We start from the raw sequence: 16143 nt of genomic DNA on the forward strand, positions 1-16143 counted from the left end.
ATTTAGACATAAAATGATATAGTCAGCACTACAAAGAGCAAAATACAACATTCAGGGGCTTGATCCCCTCCCAACATGTGCTTGTGACTCTAAAGTGCATCAATATTAATGGCGAAAATCTGTGTACATCAAAAGAGACGGCCAAGAATTAATTTAATTGTATCTGTCATCATTAACAGCATGGAGTGTTTTTTTTCCTATATAACCAAATCCTGACATCGATCAACGTGCAAAACTCTCAGGAGGATAATCTGCACGATGGCAAAGAGCAGAATAAAATATTCAGAACTGGAAATAGAACTATTGTAATTAGGAAAATAACAACAAAACACTGTATATTGTTCTCTTATGTAACACGAGGCCGAGGCTGACAAATCACATTTACAGGGTAAGCAAGAATTCTTATCACTTCTCAAAATTGCCAACTGCAATGCTATGGCTGTCACTTCGCGTTACAGTCTAGTTCTACAGCTGCAGTATCAATAAATTAAGCTGTATTAGAAAACAGCAACAGGATCACATTCTGATGCTGCTGCTGAGTACCGGCACTGATGAGCAACCTATGTCCAGATCCACAAATGCCCAGAACTCAGGACCTGCTCCTCTTGCCCCCTTTGCTGCTGACGTGTACACTGCCCGACTCCATCCTGAAGAAGTCGCTTTAGCCATGGGTTACAATAGTGCCTGCTCTGTCACCCCAATAAATAAGACTTGGCTTTTTTTTTTTAATTCCCTGGTAGTAGAGTTTCAACAGGACAGATGACAACATTCTGTCTTCCTTGCTCCTGCACGAAGAGATTAGTACGCTGCCCAGCAAGAGGGAGATGGGAACGTTAGTCACTGTAGGATCAATAATCCAGATCCCCCTTTTTTGGCCAGTGCTCTAACGGAGACGAGCTATGACAGAATGTGAAAAGTGACACCTCCATTCCACCTGTGGTAAAAATCCCTAACTGTTTTTGTGGATTGGTCTCCCACTAAAAATAGCATTTGAATTGACAGAAATATGATCCTGGTGTTTGCCACTGAAGCAAAATATTTAATATTTAAGGTGAATAAGAAGCAATACAGACAGGCTTTTTCACACATGGAAATAACGCCTGCAAAATATACAGTTGACTTATGCAATGAATAGGGTAAAATGCTTACAACTCTTCATACCCAACCATCCCCACAGGATAGTTGGATATAAAGTATTATTAACTAGCTACTCATCAGTTAATGTCATGTTCTAGTACTTTTAACAAATAAACCATTTATACGAATTAACTCTGGGCTTCATTTCCTCAGATAACGCTGACGAACACACAAACCCACTGGAATTGGTGGAAACGTGTCAATACACAACAACGAATGATCAGTTCCCGTGTATTCTCACTGCAAGGATCTTGGCTACTGTCTTCTTGTTCAAAATTGGGTGGCCTAATTGATTAAAAATCTTCATAACACTATCATTTTTTATTCAAACCCAAGCCAGGCTGACTGTGTTTTGCCTTATATAGCACAAGACATGCCACAGCATTTACTCCAATCCACGCACACAATTCACTGTATGTTGAGGTAAAGGAAATGCTCTTGGCAATACTTACTGTCTAAAATTCAGATTTTCTTCAATCTTTTGACAAAAGGTAAAGAAGCAGGGAAAAGTTCCTCTCCCTTGTTCTTTTTTAAAAATACAGACTGAAAGGGCTAAATCTTCATCACAGAAAATTTACAGCTGCCTAATGCAGATTAGAACCATCAGTAACATCCTGTTGAATTTTTTGGACAGCACTATCAATTTCTTACGAACAACGCTCTGAAATAGGCTTCTTAGCATGTAAAAGCACTCACAACGTCAGTGGAAGGAGAAATAGAGAAAAGAGAAATATTCCTTCTTTATATAGTGCCATCTCTTCACTCACTCAACTTCTTTTCTAACTGTTCTGTTAGAGCTGTTTAGATAATCTAAAAACAGTCAGCCTGAATCCACATATTTTCTCTGTACACAGCGGCTGCGTTCAACTGCGGTGGCACATTTCACCGAGAGGCAATCCCGCAGTCTAAGCTGAGGCACAAGAAGAGAGGCTGACAAACTCTGACATGTATATTATACTCTTCAGCACAAGGATGAATATAAAAATCTCTTCTAGCTCCCCTTGCTAACACATGCCTGTACTCCTTGCTGTCTGTAAAACAAGAATAACAATCCTCAGCAACTTCAGAAAGCTGGAAAGCTGAATTACTAAATATTTGTAAAAATCACAGAAGTAAATATGTCAGCATACAAATAGTGAGAATTAATGTAATTCCTCACTGGACACATCCCCCTTAACATGAAATACATGAAGTTCCTTTCTCATTTTACTAACCTGGAATTAATCTAAGAGCACAGTATTACTTTGTCAGAAGAATAAATAAGGCCTGCATACAGATTCGAAGGGAAAAAAAAGACAAAAATCCAGCAGGTATGTATGAACATGCGTATGCTAATATACCACAGACATATTTGTGTGTGTGCACCCACACCTGAGTGCAGACAGAAAAACAGATGTTCAGAAAGAAAAGCACTGTGAGGACAAACTGTGAAATGTCAGGAATCACTAAGGCTTGTAGACCCGTACAGTCACCTTTGTTGTGAGAAAGAGAGTAGCCTACAACAACACTGCACTACCGGGACACCGTACGAGAAATGGTGACTCCAGCGACTGAGTCTCGCTCAACTTCCTTTTCCTCTCCTCTTCTGTCTTATTTCTCCTTAGGTGCTAAGTCAACTAGCCCAAAGACAACTGCATAGATGTTACACAATAAGGAGCATTCTACTAGCAAAAAGCAGGGGAAAGTCAAACCACCACCAGGACTGTATGGAGAAAAAATATTTTCGTTTTGCAAAGTGTTTTAAGAATTCAGATACAAAGTTTAAGAGGTTTTAAATTCAATTTCAGATCTATTCCCAAACTACATAGAAAACCCAACCAGGACTTAATAGGTGTTATTTTTAACTGTAAAGGAACCAGCAAAAAAAGCAAAAGCATTTTTATGGCCATGATGTTTAAAAAAAATCATCTCTGTTTTTTTCCACAGCTAAAGAGAGGAAAGTAATAGGGATTGATTCCCTCTACATTTCACCCTCAGCGAGATCTGAAGAGATCCTTATTTTTTCCCCCCACAAGCTATTTTTTTTTGTTGTTAACATGGAAAGGTGATGAATCTGTAACAGAGGGACAGAACTTTGCTGGAGGCTTACAGAGTTCATTGCAAATGGGGGAACTTCAAACCCTTCTCAGCTGTGCAAAGTAGCTCAAAAAAACCCTTTATTTTTCAAAATGAACAAAATAGGATCATGCCAGTTCTCTATGATCGGCAGGATAACTTTCATAATCTACATGCTTCAAGTGCAGAAAATACAGAATAAAATGAAAAAAAAAAAACCCAAACAAACCCCCAAAAACCCAAACCCAAACCACCAACCCACAGACCCACAGCCTTTGTTGACAGTTAATGGCAATGCCATTTTTTCCTGGAAACTATAGGAGCAGGAAGTGTCAAAAATAATGAAGCAAACTTTTTAGAAAAGCTGTGCAAATCATAGTAGCAAAGTAACGCAAAAGTTGAACCCACTCCTAATACTTGCGTTTATCTGGAAAATGGTTCAAAAGACAAATTCCTGGTGTGATTTTTCAGGTATCTTCTGAATGTTTTCACTAGGAATTTCAATGTCATTTTATTGCAGAATTCCTTCAACAGAAGAACCTAATTTATGGCATAAAGAATGTTGACTTTAATTAGAGTACTGAACAGCCTAGTTCAGATTTACACAGAATGAAAAAAAATCCAACCATGAATAGGCTTAAGATTATATAAAAATTGCATACTTCATCTAAATTGTGACCTTTTTTAGGTACAACTGAAATTGGTCCAAATTAGGTTTATGTGATGGAAGTAATAATTTTCAATGATGATCTGCTGCTAAATTCCACAACAGACTATTTTTCCCACTTCTATATATTCTTCTGTTTTTCAAAAGTACAATTAAGCTGTAATTTTCAAGCATGAAATCTGCTTTACAGCAGATTTCTTCCAAGAGATCTTAAGTACTGCCTGGACCTCATGCTAAGGGTAAGGTTTTGGAAAGACCGGGAGTGAGACCTCTACAGCGAGGTTAACTGCCTGCTTATAGATGATCCATTGGCTATTCCAAGCTGTTGCACAGCTCTCCCTTTCGCATCTGGCACTCCCCAAGCAAGCAAAAACATCCGTGTTCTAGGCAACTAAAATCGCAGCTTTGATCTTATTGCCCTGACTGTTCCATGAAGCTCCAGAAGACCGAAAGCAACCTGAGAGCTGCGAAGTACAGATGCCCTATGTCTGGAGCACGGAAACAGCGTAGCTCGAGCTATGGGAGGTCTGCCTAGCTCCAAAGGGACAGGGGGTGCAGGGGCAAAGGGAAGGAGGCAATCAGAAGAAAAGAGACGTAGCTGGAGTGTCATTGTTTTCTGGCACCCTCCAGTTTTACGAGTAAAGACTTACACTAAGGTTCAAATTAAAGCAACCTTGAGGCAGTTTCGTGTGATGTGTGGAGCTAGGCTGAGCCCCAACTGGCTGCAGTTTAGGTAAGTGCACAGTGAAGTGGGCATCTCTGTGCCTCCCGCTGCCAGAGTCTGAAGGCACAAACGTTCAGGAACGAGGCTGACTTCTCTCTTCTCCCGTAGCCCAAAACACCCACCCCAACCAAGAATAGACACAGTATGAGCTCACTGAAAGATGTGCCGAACAGACTGGGAGAGGGGAATAAAAGAAGAAAGTCGAACTAATGAAAATGACAATCAGCTCAATACTGCAGAGGTTAGAGAAGAATTATTGTTTCATTAGAACAACTCCCAGTTTTCCACACAAGCACTTCTGCAATCCTAGCCTTATATCCCCATGAAATCATCTTTCTGGACAAAAGGAACTGCAACAATTTACACAGCTTGCCACTGACACACTTTAATTAGCTGGGTCGTTGATGAGAGATGTAGGAGCGCTCCTTCCCCCTCCCTACTCTATCCTGTTCTCTCCTTAAATTACCTCTAGAAAAGATATGGGCACAATTTTTCATGAAGAACTTTCTGTCAACACTCCCCGTCCCACTCCTGTTGACTTGTTTGCAACAATTTTGTTTAAAATATTTCCTGCTCTTTGTCAAATTGGAGAATAGATTATCATGAATTTATAGAGATATCATGTAGAAGTTTGAGAATTTGGAAATTTTTAGTTAGGTTTTTTTTTCAAAATGAACAAAATAGGATCATGTCAGATGTGTGGGGGTTTTTTTTCTAAACTACCTTTCATTTCTTCTTTCCATTTTTAAATTCTGTTTTTATTACTCCACTTTTAGAAGTGACATGAGAACATGTAAGAAAGATGAAAAAGAAGGGGAAGGAGGGAAGGAGAAAATTGAGAAAAACGACCAATGTTTCAGTAGTACCTGAAATTTTAAGTAAAGGAAATTCTCTCAAAACAAGCTCTATGCTTTGACTCTTAATATAATACCGAGCATCAGAGAAAAACAAACCAGTCTCACGGGGAGAACTAGCACATACAGGTTTGATTTTTCATCCTAAATAATTCTGGCCTAATAGCATCAGTTTACTTTATTTACTGAATATTCATCCATCTAAGGAGGCCTGTTGGCTTCAGTGCTCAACTTGCACAAGCAAATGCTTTCAGGTGTGAATATAAGCTCTATGATGTGATTCTTATTTGTTTGCATACTTGATCCTATGATGCGGTTCAATATCCAGTCTCAAAGGTGTTGCTACCTTAACTAACAGTGGCTGAAACCCTCTGGGTGCAGGACACCATCCTCTGTAGCTGCTGAACAAACAGCTACGAGTATGTGGGCTCACTTTTTGCTGCTGAGAGCTAGCTCAAGCTTGTAGGCAGAGGCATGCAGCATCCCGCATGCAAACAAGGGACCGGCAAAGGGCAGGTGCTTGAGAGTCCAAAGCAAAATCTGACACCTTTCACAGCCAGACGTTCCTATGTTGTGCAAATCACAGACACAGCATCTAAACGAACAATATACTTCACAAATTATGTCAGAGATTAAAGAGACACTTCATTGCTTACGCAAATTATTTTTTTCAGAGTATCTTCCCTTTTACATAGGGAGTACATACCGGTTCTTTGAGGCTCTTTTCTATACGTAAGTCAGCACCAAGTTAACGGTTTGTAATGCCCAACAAAAGTAACCACCCAGAGACAGCTCTGCAATGTGATACAGAATTACCAACCACAACAAGCCTCATACTTCCTGTCGTCACTTGTGAACCCAGCCCTTTTCTGAGCTTTGGAGGTGTCGACTGAGCCTCCACCTTTCTGCTTCCCATCGGGTCAGCAGCCTGTCTCTCTGTGCTATCTCTCTGTGCGCCTCTTTTTTCAACAGAATCAATCGATCTCCTTCCTTTCTGCATACGGGACTTCTCATCCCCTTTCACAGTAGGGCTTTTGCGGTCCATGGAAGGGAACAAACGGATTTAACTAGAGTATAAGCTACAACCAGTAGTGACTGCAACTTTCCGTCCTGTTAGCTTGCCATCTCTTAGGACAAAGCAATCCTAAATTAATGGGGTCCTCTGAGTGCCACTGCATCAGAAATAGCACTCTTTCAGAAGGAAAATAGATAACCAAACACAGAAATCTCCTAGATTTTTGCAGCTTTACATCTGCTATATCATTTCAATTCATTTATCCAATTAAATTAATTCTAAAACAATTTGTTGTCCAGACCTTTTACTGGCTGGCATGCTCAAATTAATGTGAAACATGGGCTAAGATATTATTTTTTACAACTTCTACCAGAGCAGTTTAGGACAAGATAAACAGAACAAATTCATTCTTTTTAGAAAAAATATAAAACTCAAAAAAATTTACTTCTACCTCTGCAGTATGAAATTTGTCACTAATCATTTTAAACTATGCCCTTTTATGCTTCTCCCATCTCTTTTAGCTTTCTATGCAGTTCTTTGATGTAACAGAGACAGTTTCAGACAAGTTTTCACTTCACCTGGAAAAAAAAAGCTTTAAGTCTTGATGCAAAAAGCGGTGTATTTAAAATTTATATTCTCCATAATGCCTTTGTTCTGAACTTGAACATCCTGAAAAAGTTCTCCACTTTCTTTCGCCTTCCGACTCTGAAGATCATTTGTTCTCATGGTTTCAGCTTCTTATTATGCAACAGTGACTTTAACTGGTGGTTCCAGCATTTAAGTACATGCACAGTCATGGCTGACCCTTTCTGATCAATTGCCAATCCATACAGGTTTGACTGATAAAAGAGCCAATTAGATTTAAGCAAATTAAGGGACATCACCAATGTCAACCACTTATTAAACTGAATGCTGAATTCCATGCATACAAAACACTAATGCACCAAGTCCCATTAAGAGTTGAAATCCTAACCCCATTAGTAACTCCAGACCACTACAGGGTAAGGGTCAAAAGTAAGTTTCATATTTATGGATTAACATTTGGATTCAGTTTTTATTTTTTTAATCTTTCCAAGAACTCTTGAACCTGCACTGCAATTTCAGTCAAGAGCTTAGATAAAATATATTCCTTATTTCTAAGAATTTTTTTTAAGCGTTGACTTTAAGCATGGCAAATCAGCTTGATGAGACATTAAGACACATTCAGTCAGGTAACACTCAAGATTTGCTGTGCTATACATCGTGTGCAACACGTTTTAGATAGAAAATGAAACAAAAGAAATGCACGTTGTAAGAAAATCTGTATCATAATAGAAAAACAGTGATATTCAGCAGCGTCAAAATGGAATACTCCTTTGTCCTCTACCACTCTCCCTCTTATACAATCTTCCATAAAGCTTCACGAAGTATTCCCCACAATGTAAATTTTTGAAACAGCTTTTTTTTTCATCCTTGAGAAGAGAACGCTGCATTTTAACACTCATTAAAAGGCTGTGATTTTGTACATAATGAGACCTCTTTCACTCTCTGATCAAACAAAACTTCTGTCAAAGTGAAATCTTGGCCACTGAGGTAGAAAAATAACATTTCTTCTGACTTCAGTAGCATCTAGACTTCATGTTGTGATTCAGGAAGTGTTGGAAGGGAAGGCACTGAACACAGCCCGGTGTAAAATTACCATTAAGCTCATAATTTAGCATGCAGTGGAGTTATATGGCACTCAGAGCGTCATTATAATAAATATCACAGTAAAGTAAACACAGCTCCTAGAAATACACGTGTGCGTCTCTGTGTGTGTGTACACACGGAGTGAGAACATAGTGTGTGAGTGTACTTCTCCCATAGGCACTGCTTCATTAATTAATCATTTCACTGCAGATCACAGTCCACTGGACAATAGTATGGAAGATTTCTTTAATAACTCTCAGTGCTAATTTAATTCTACTTAAACACACATATCCTAGTGAATGCCACATGCTTTTCAGCATGATTTTATGTGTAAATCAGGATAATATGTTTTCAGGTCATTAACTAAAAGGAAGCATGAACTAAAACCTATTTAATCAATGAGGTATTGCTTTTAAACTACCGCAAGGTCACAAAAAAGATAATTTCAAAGCTATAAGTTTTCTAATTGTAATCAACAACAATCTAATGATGAAAGAAAGTGCATCCTAATGGCTGTCATAAACCTGTGCACATCCTTGCCTATCTTTAAAGATGCTTTACCTTCCCGTTTCGTAAAATTTTCACTACCAAATTTTTCTCTACATGCAAAATTGAAGTGTGACACTGGGATTAGAAATTTCACTGTCTTCCTGCTCAGTCTTAAGTGAGCAGTAAAACCCAGATGCGGTTTTATTACATTATATGACAATGTGTATTTGTTAATATTGGGTGTCATTTGGCAACCAGGTTGGAAAACTATAAAATGTGCTGGGAATTTTCCTTTTCCTCTTGCTCAGCAATCTGTCATCCAAACCCTGCATTTCATATACTCACTTTTCAGAAGTCTTCCTGAGGTTTGGCCCCAAAACCAATCCATCTGTTTGCAAGTAAACTGCTCCAAGCGTAACTATATTATTGTATTTTTGAGCTGTAGGGCTTATGGAATATGGGGTTTTTTGCTTGGTTTTTTTACTTTCAAATGATATGTTTGTCACTGTACACTATTCTGGCTCATCAGCTACACCTACACATCTCTCACGATCAAGCTCTGTTGGGCCCTCACTCACAATTCAAGATTCCTTGTTACCACTGGCATTTATTTGACAAGAGCTAATTCACTAGGATGTCCATGAAAAGAGAAGGCAAAAGAACACATATACATCAGCGGTAAATGTAAGCTTTCATTTAAAAAAAAAAAAAAAAAAAAGACATGCACACTCTTCAGGGAGCATTTGCTGAATTCAGATTTTTTATGAAGATAATATACAAAGTGGCTTAGAGCTTCATTTACTGTAAATCAGCACGTTGCAATTTTATATAAATTATAGTAACAGCTACACCAGTCTGCGGCTTCTGGCTTAATATATTAGCAATGGTTTATATTACTATTCTTAACAAAACATCTAAGTCTACCCAGTAAATGCTCTTTGTTAGCACTTACAACTTTTGTTCTAAAACAGATGACAAAATGTAGGTAACTCTATCTTCTTAGATTAGATGAGCTGTCCTTGACAGAATACACCACCCCTCACAGGAAAAAAAATTAAGTATTTAATGCACTTCTCACCTACATAATATGTTATCTATACACCTACCGGTTTTCATTCTCTAATTCTTAAATTGAACAAATTTGTGACAAATTAGAAGCTGAAAAGAACAGTTTTGTTAGTAAGAACTACTAATGCAAACACATTCTTCTGGACTTCCAGTCCTCAGCTGCAATAATAAATAATGTTTTGTTCAACAGAGTATTTATGTAATTGTTACATGCACAGAAAAAGCACTTTTTCATACTTACCTCCTGGAGGCATGGCTATCGTTATAGCATCACTTATCAAGCTGCCCTGGCTGTTGGAAGCATTCACTTGCACTGTGTAGTTAGAAAATGGAATCAGTCCTTTAATGGGTACCCATACATTGGATTCGTTGCTGCTGCGTAATGTCCGAGTACCGTTTACAACAGAATAATTAGCATTACCTGTTATGAAAAAAGAAGGGGGGGGAGGAGGGGGGATAGGGAGAAGAACAAATGTTATACTTTGCATCTGCTACAATTCATCATCTCCATGAAGCAAGTCTTATTCCTACTCACATAAAAAAGTTGCCAGTGATATCAATAATAGCAAAAAAATTGCCTGTTTGGAAGACAATATTATTTAGCATTTTCTCCTCATTTGCCAACCATTTGTGGTACTTGTAAAACTTGGAAAATAAATCAACCAACCACGCAGCTGCAAAGCTGACTGCTATATACTGCAAAGAGAAGCCAATGCAGAAATTACTCATGTTCTAGAACAGCTGTGTGATAACTGAAAAATCAAAATATTATCAAATATGCCTATGAAAGACTGGTAGAACTGCTTGAATTCACCAGAAAAGCACTTAGCGGTTTATAACTCCATTGCATACATAAGAACTGGTCATCCACAGCGAGAAACTCCTGCTTTCCAGCATGGCCTTCAGTCTCCCAAAGATAAAACAAGGATTTGAAGTATTCACTTTATCAGTTGAAATCATCAGAGGACACCACAGCAACCTACGTGTCCTTTACAAACCCTTTAAGATCTCAACCATAAGATAAGACAATATTCTACCTTACAAAAATAACAAAACAAACCTTTCCAAAATACCTGATGAGTAAGACTGGAAAATAAAAAAAATTGTATGTCAAGCAACATTTTTTTTTCACTGAGTGAAGACCTCACTCATGTATGAGAGCAAAGCTGAGCTCATTTAAAGATTACCCAATATTCTGAACATATAAAGTGCTATATAAATGATTAATATTATTACTACTATCCATCATTCCATGGAGAGCTCCCACATTGAAGTCAAAGGAAATTCTGCATTGCAAACAGCAGAATCACACAAGTCTGATGCCACAGGTGTGAGAATGAGATAAAATATAACTATTAAAAATATCTCAAGACATTGTCACAGGCAGAAGATTATTCACATCTGAGTCCCCTATAAAATCAGAGTATAACAGAATTGAAAAACATTAGAAACTCTCTTTTATTAATTTTTTAAGTGAAACACATTGTTTTTACTCATTTTTATGTGAGTTTCAAATAAACAGTTAAAACTGAAACATTATTAGACAGTTTTTCAAATATTCCCTACTTCTACCATGTGCACTAACACGTGCATAGGCAATACATGTCAGTGATGCTCACATCACCTTCTACCATGTGTGACCTGGACGTTCCTCTAATTTTGGGATTCTTATAATCAATCTGTGAATTCTACGGCACAAGCCCAAGCCATTCCACTATTTTGTGTTCACAGAGCTGCACAAAGGGTGTTTCCAGTTTTTCTGCTGGTAACATATGGCAAACTTACTTCCTGAGTTTTGGGGGAGTGGGACAGTTTTATAAAACTCTTTTCATGAATGCCCCTTGTAGTCTAGTTCCTCATTGCTCAAATTCTACCCGGATCACACTCTGCCACAGCATCAAACTGCCCAAACAGTCTACAGTACTGTGAATGTGGAATAATTTCATGAGACCTGATGGATTTATTTCGGATTTCACTGAATTTTACATCAGCTTGAGGGACCCCATTTTATAAACAACAATGGAGGCAAAGCTTCTTACCATGCAGGAACAACCAACCACGTTTTACACATTCCTCATGCGGACATACCAGTTTTGCAGAAGGAAAGTTATTTTGTCTGAGATTACACTTATATATTCAGGGTACTCAGCCAGCACTAGAGAAATGCACCTGCATCGCTCGATCTCAGCTCTTAACTTGTGTTTCAAACCCTCCTTCTGCTCCTTTGTGAAACTGCCCCTCCGTGCGATTTGGGAGTAGATACAATCCAACAAAGGACGTTTCTCTCATTATCTACCACAGTTTTTCTCTGCACCACCAGGCAAGGCTGTGACTTACTGTTTGTGACGCTCACCCAACATGCGACTGTTATTATGCACCTATTGTTTTATTAACAACAACAAAGCCATTAGAAATGGACAACTGACACATACATTCTTCAGGTCCTAGTGCGGTGAAACACTGAAGGACTCGGCTGGCTGTGAAAAAAGATGCATTTTTAAAATGCTTCTCCTACAACATGTGGCAAAGTTTCAAAATCCAGTGTTGACAGATCGAGGCACATAGGACAGATTCAAACCTCAAACATAAAAGTACAGTCCCCAACAGCAATTTATGTGCCCAATTCATGACAAAATTAACCTTTTTCTACCTACAGAACAGGCTTAACCTGTACTATTTTTATTCCCACCATCTACCCAAGCCCAGAGTGAAAGCATGTACTTCCTCTGCTGATATTTTTATCCCACAATTAATCCTTTTTCCAATGGCTAACTATACTAGATTTTTAAAACGACAGTCTCAAGTAACAGAAAAGGAACTAAAAGGATAACACTCTATTCCAAGTTGCCTGGATAACAACATTAATATACAGTAATTATACAATTAGTTGTAACATTAAATTCTAGTTATAGCAGAGTGATTACTCGGCAATTATAAGAAGTATATAATTACTCAATAATTAGGAGAAGTATATAATTACATAACCATTTTATTCAGCTCAAAACTGAACTTGCAAATTTACAATGAGACAGACAACATAGCAGTTCAAAATTTTTCATTGCTTCTAATAAAAAAATCTGAGGAGCACTTGAAAGTTTCCTAACCTGAATTTTACACAGACAAAAGGCATTTTATCCCCGTTCCCAGCTGCCAAGAAACTTACTGCTACTGGCAAATAAAACGCTGGAACATTTTTAAAATGCAGGTCTTGCTGGGGATGACTTGCAATATGCAGCTTTGCCGCTTCTCACTGCTTAAAGTTTACTTTCAGTGGGCTGGAAAATGCAGACACATGGGTTCAGCCTGACAGAAAGCGATACAGCGATAACCCCGTCCTATCACTCTGTGCCACTCCTGCCTAGGCTGCTTCAGTGCGGACTCTATTTGTGAGTATAAGTGGATGACGCCTCTCTTCTTCCATTTTCCACGTGTGTTTTGCCCTCCATCATGCGCACGGGTCCTACTGTAGCCTTCCAACAAGTCTGCTGCAGACCTAAGAGCAGCTCCCTCAGACACCGGCCAAGTCCTAAGGGACATTGTTTTCCTTCAGACAAACTACCAGAAAACCTCATCGTTCCTGCCTTACAAGTCCTGCCATGAACAGTCACCAGCACTTCAACAAGCAAGATCTCCTCAGGGCAGAGCTGACACGAACAACATGACTAAGGAGTCAGAGAGCAAACTCCTAGAACTGGCTCACCACGTCCTTTGACACCGAGTTACACAAGCACTCAGTCCAAAAGATTAATTCCGATGGAAGGGGGATCAGACTCAGCATCTGCTATAACCCCTCAAAAAAGACAAAACCTTTTGCAGAAAGGCTTCCCCATGCCCCTTAATCTTTCCATATTTTTTCATCGTGATGGTTTTCTTGTTTTCCCAGACTTCCTGCCCCTAAGGTTCTCCGTATTTCCCCCAGTATTTCTCAGGGACTTCTTTGGCTAAGTCTGGTATTTGAGAAAACCCTGTACTGTTCCCAGTTTAGTCGTAGCTTACAACAGAACAAAGTATTGCAGTTTTTCAGGAAAATATTATCCAAATGAAGAAATTAAAGGATATCCGTATAGTTAAAAACCCCGTGTACTTGGAACAGAGTCCAGTACTAAACATACTTACATTGAACTGATACACAAATACATGCTCCACTCAAGATCACAGTGCTAAGCTTCACACGTCACTCTAGCTGGTGAACGTTCAGGTTGGAAGGTTCGCTATGGTTTTGGGTGGACACTCTGAAGGAGGCTGCCAAGCAGATGTGCGCTCCTGTAACCGAGTACCTCTGTAAATAGGTGAATAAAGCTCTCGTGGGTCAGTGGTGTGTAAATTACTGCTGTCCTGGGTCTGTCATCCTGTGGGGTTCACTAGATTGAAATAACATAAATGGCTATCCTTTTCCATTCGCGTTATAATCATTGTCACAAGAATTTTAATGCCTCATATATTCCATAATTTTTTCCTGTGTGCTGTACTGCTCTGACCTTTTCAATATTCTGTAATTTGACTGGCTGGCCATTTCAAGTTCTCTCCTTTTTACAGCCTTATTAACTTGTGGAGAAGAGGTGAAATGGACAGCCAATCAGAATACGTAATATTGCAAAGGTCACGGTAGTACAGTATAGTACCAGCAGACACAGAATACTGTATATTAGTCATTACCGTTCTGATATCTTATTCATGTGACAAAGGTTGTAAGGAGTGCAGGAAATGGTACAACATGAAACCTCCTCATGGCAAAGACTGCAACGGAAGAAAGAAATAATAGAAACTAAACTCATTCATCTCGTATTTAAAAATGGTTTTTTTCTCAGAAATCACCACATTTAAAGGTACTCTTTCCATCTGGATAAAAATTAATGTTTTTAAGAAAGAAGGTAATAAGTTGAGATATTTCCTTTCTATATATTAAATAGAAAAAACCCCTATTTTTTCTTCATATATGTGGGGAAATATCAAACACTTCTATTATTACCACTGCATTTGTGATTATATTAAGGCAGTAAGTTTAAACACAACCAATCTAACGCGTTGGTATCGCAAACACACTGACACAGCTATGCTGCTGACTTCAGGAAGCAAGGCCATGCTAGTGAAAGATCTTACTGGGTGCTCACATGCTTTTCTTTCCGTCATCATCAAGAGCTAGCCATCATTATACGGAAGACATTGGTAAAAAAACCAGTTTTCTTATACTTCTCTGTTTGTATTGCTATGGAACTTGAACAACTGAGTCGCCTTTATAAAACAGATTTCTACCTAATCCTATTTGCGGTGTCCTAGAAACAGGCTGACTGCTCATCTTACCCCCAGATTTGTCTGAACTTAAATGATACCACAGGACCATGAGGATGAGGTGTGGGGAAGCTTGGGGGAAAGGGGTGAAAAAGTGAGTTCTTGATTCATTTTTATTTTGCTATTCTGAGATAAACTTTTTCTGTGGCTTTGACAGCTCAGTTTTCCTCAGTGTAGAACAGGCAAAGGCACCTTCTGTGACTTTTCACAGACTCGGATTTGGTGCAGCTATCTCGGGCTGTCTTGAGATGTACAGAATGCATATGCTGAACGTTCTGTCTACCACTCTGAGCTGGCCTTCAGCTCAGGCTGGGGGCTGAGGCTGGAAAGCTTCTTTTCTGCTTTGAAAAAGACTTGGAGGTGGTGGTAGACAACAAGTTGAATATGAGGCAGCAATGAGTCCTTGTGACAATGGTCAATAGCCTCCTGGGCTGCATTAGGAGAAGCACTGCCGGGAGATCAAGGGAAGAGACCTCTCCTCTGTACCCAGCTCTGGTGAGATCCACCTGGAGTGCTTGTTCTGTGCTGGACAAGATAGATATGGACTTACTCGAGTGCAGTCCAGGCAAAGATGATGAAGAGCTTGAAGCATTCATCACACAAAGAGAGCTTGAGAGAACTGAGGTTATTTAGCCTCAAGAAGAGAAGGTCTGAAGGGGAGAAGATCTTATCGATGTGTATAAATATCTGATGTGAGGATATAAAGAAGACACTTCTCGGCAGCATATAGCAACAAAACAAGAGGCAGTTTTAAATACAGAAAATACAGGGAAAAAAGTTCTTTACATGGAGTTTGGTCAAACACTGGAACAAGTTTCTCAGGGAGGTTGTGGAATCTCCATCCTTGGTGATATTCAAAACCCAACTGGACCCTGTCCTCAGCAATGTGCTCCAACTGACTCTGCTTGAAGAAGGGGGGTTGGACTAGGTGAAATCCAGAGGTGCTCTCTGACCTCAGCTGTTCTATGAAAATTTGCAGAACACTTCAAGAACCCTAAGGCAGAGCAGGAGTAATCATTATGATGAAGGCGTGTTCCTGTCAGTAGAAATAAGTGTTCATCAGTGTTACAAACACAAAGGAACGTGCATTTACATGCTCACAAATTCTACGCACTGAAATATGAATAAAGCCCACAGCTTGATGACGGGACGGGGGTGGGTGGGGTTGGGGGGTGGT

General features: G+C 39.1%; 1 protein-coding gene across 1 annotated transcript in view; it reads right to left on the reverse strand.

Moving 5' to 3' along the window:
- The window catches only part of LOC104501823 (usherin-like), a gene marked incomplete at both ends in the record, with an annotated part of 125941 nt that overhangs the window by 29803 nt on the left and 79995 nt on the right, over positions 1-16143 (reverse strand). Inside the window, one exon of the mRNA XM_010145701.1 lies at positions 9919-10098. Within this exon, the coding sequence (XP_010144003.1) occupies positions 9919-10098 (180 nt within the window). The remainder of the gene's footprint in view (positions 1-9918; positions 10099-16143) is intronic.

Source organism: Buceros rhinoceros, unplaced genomic scaffold, assembly GCF_000710305.1.
Source record: "Buceros rhinoceros silvestris isolate BGI_N320 unplaced genomic scaffold, ASM71030v1 scaffold7561, whole genome shotgun sequence".
Taxonomy (NCBI): domain Eukaryota; kingdom Metazoa; phylum Chordata; class Aves; order Bucerotiformes; family Bucerotidae; genus Buceros; species Buceros rhinoceros.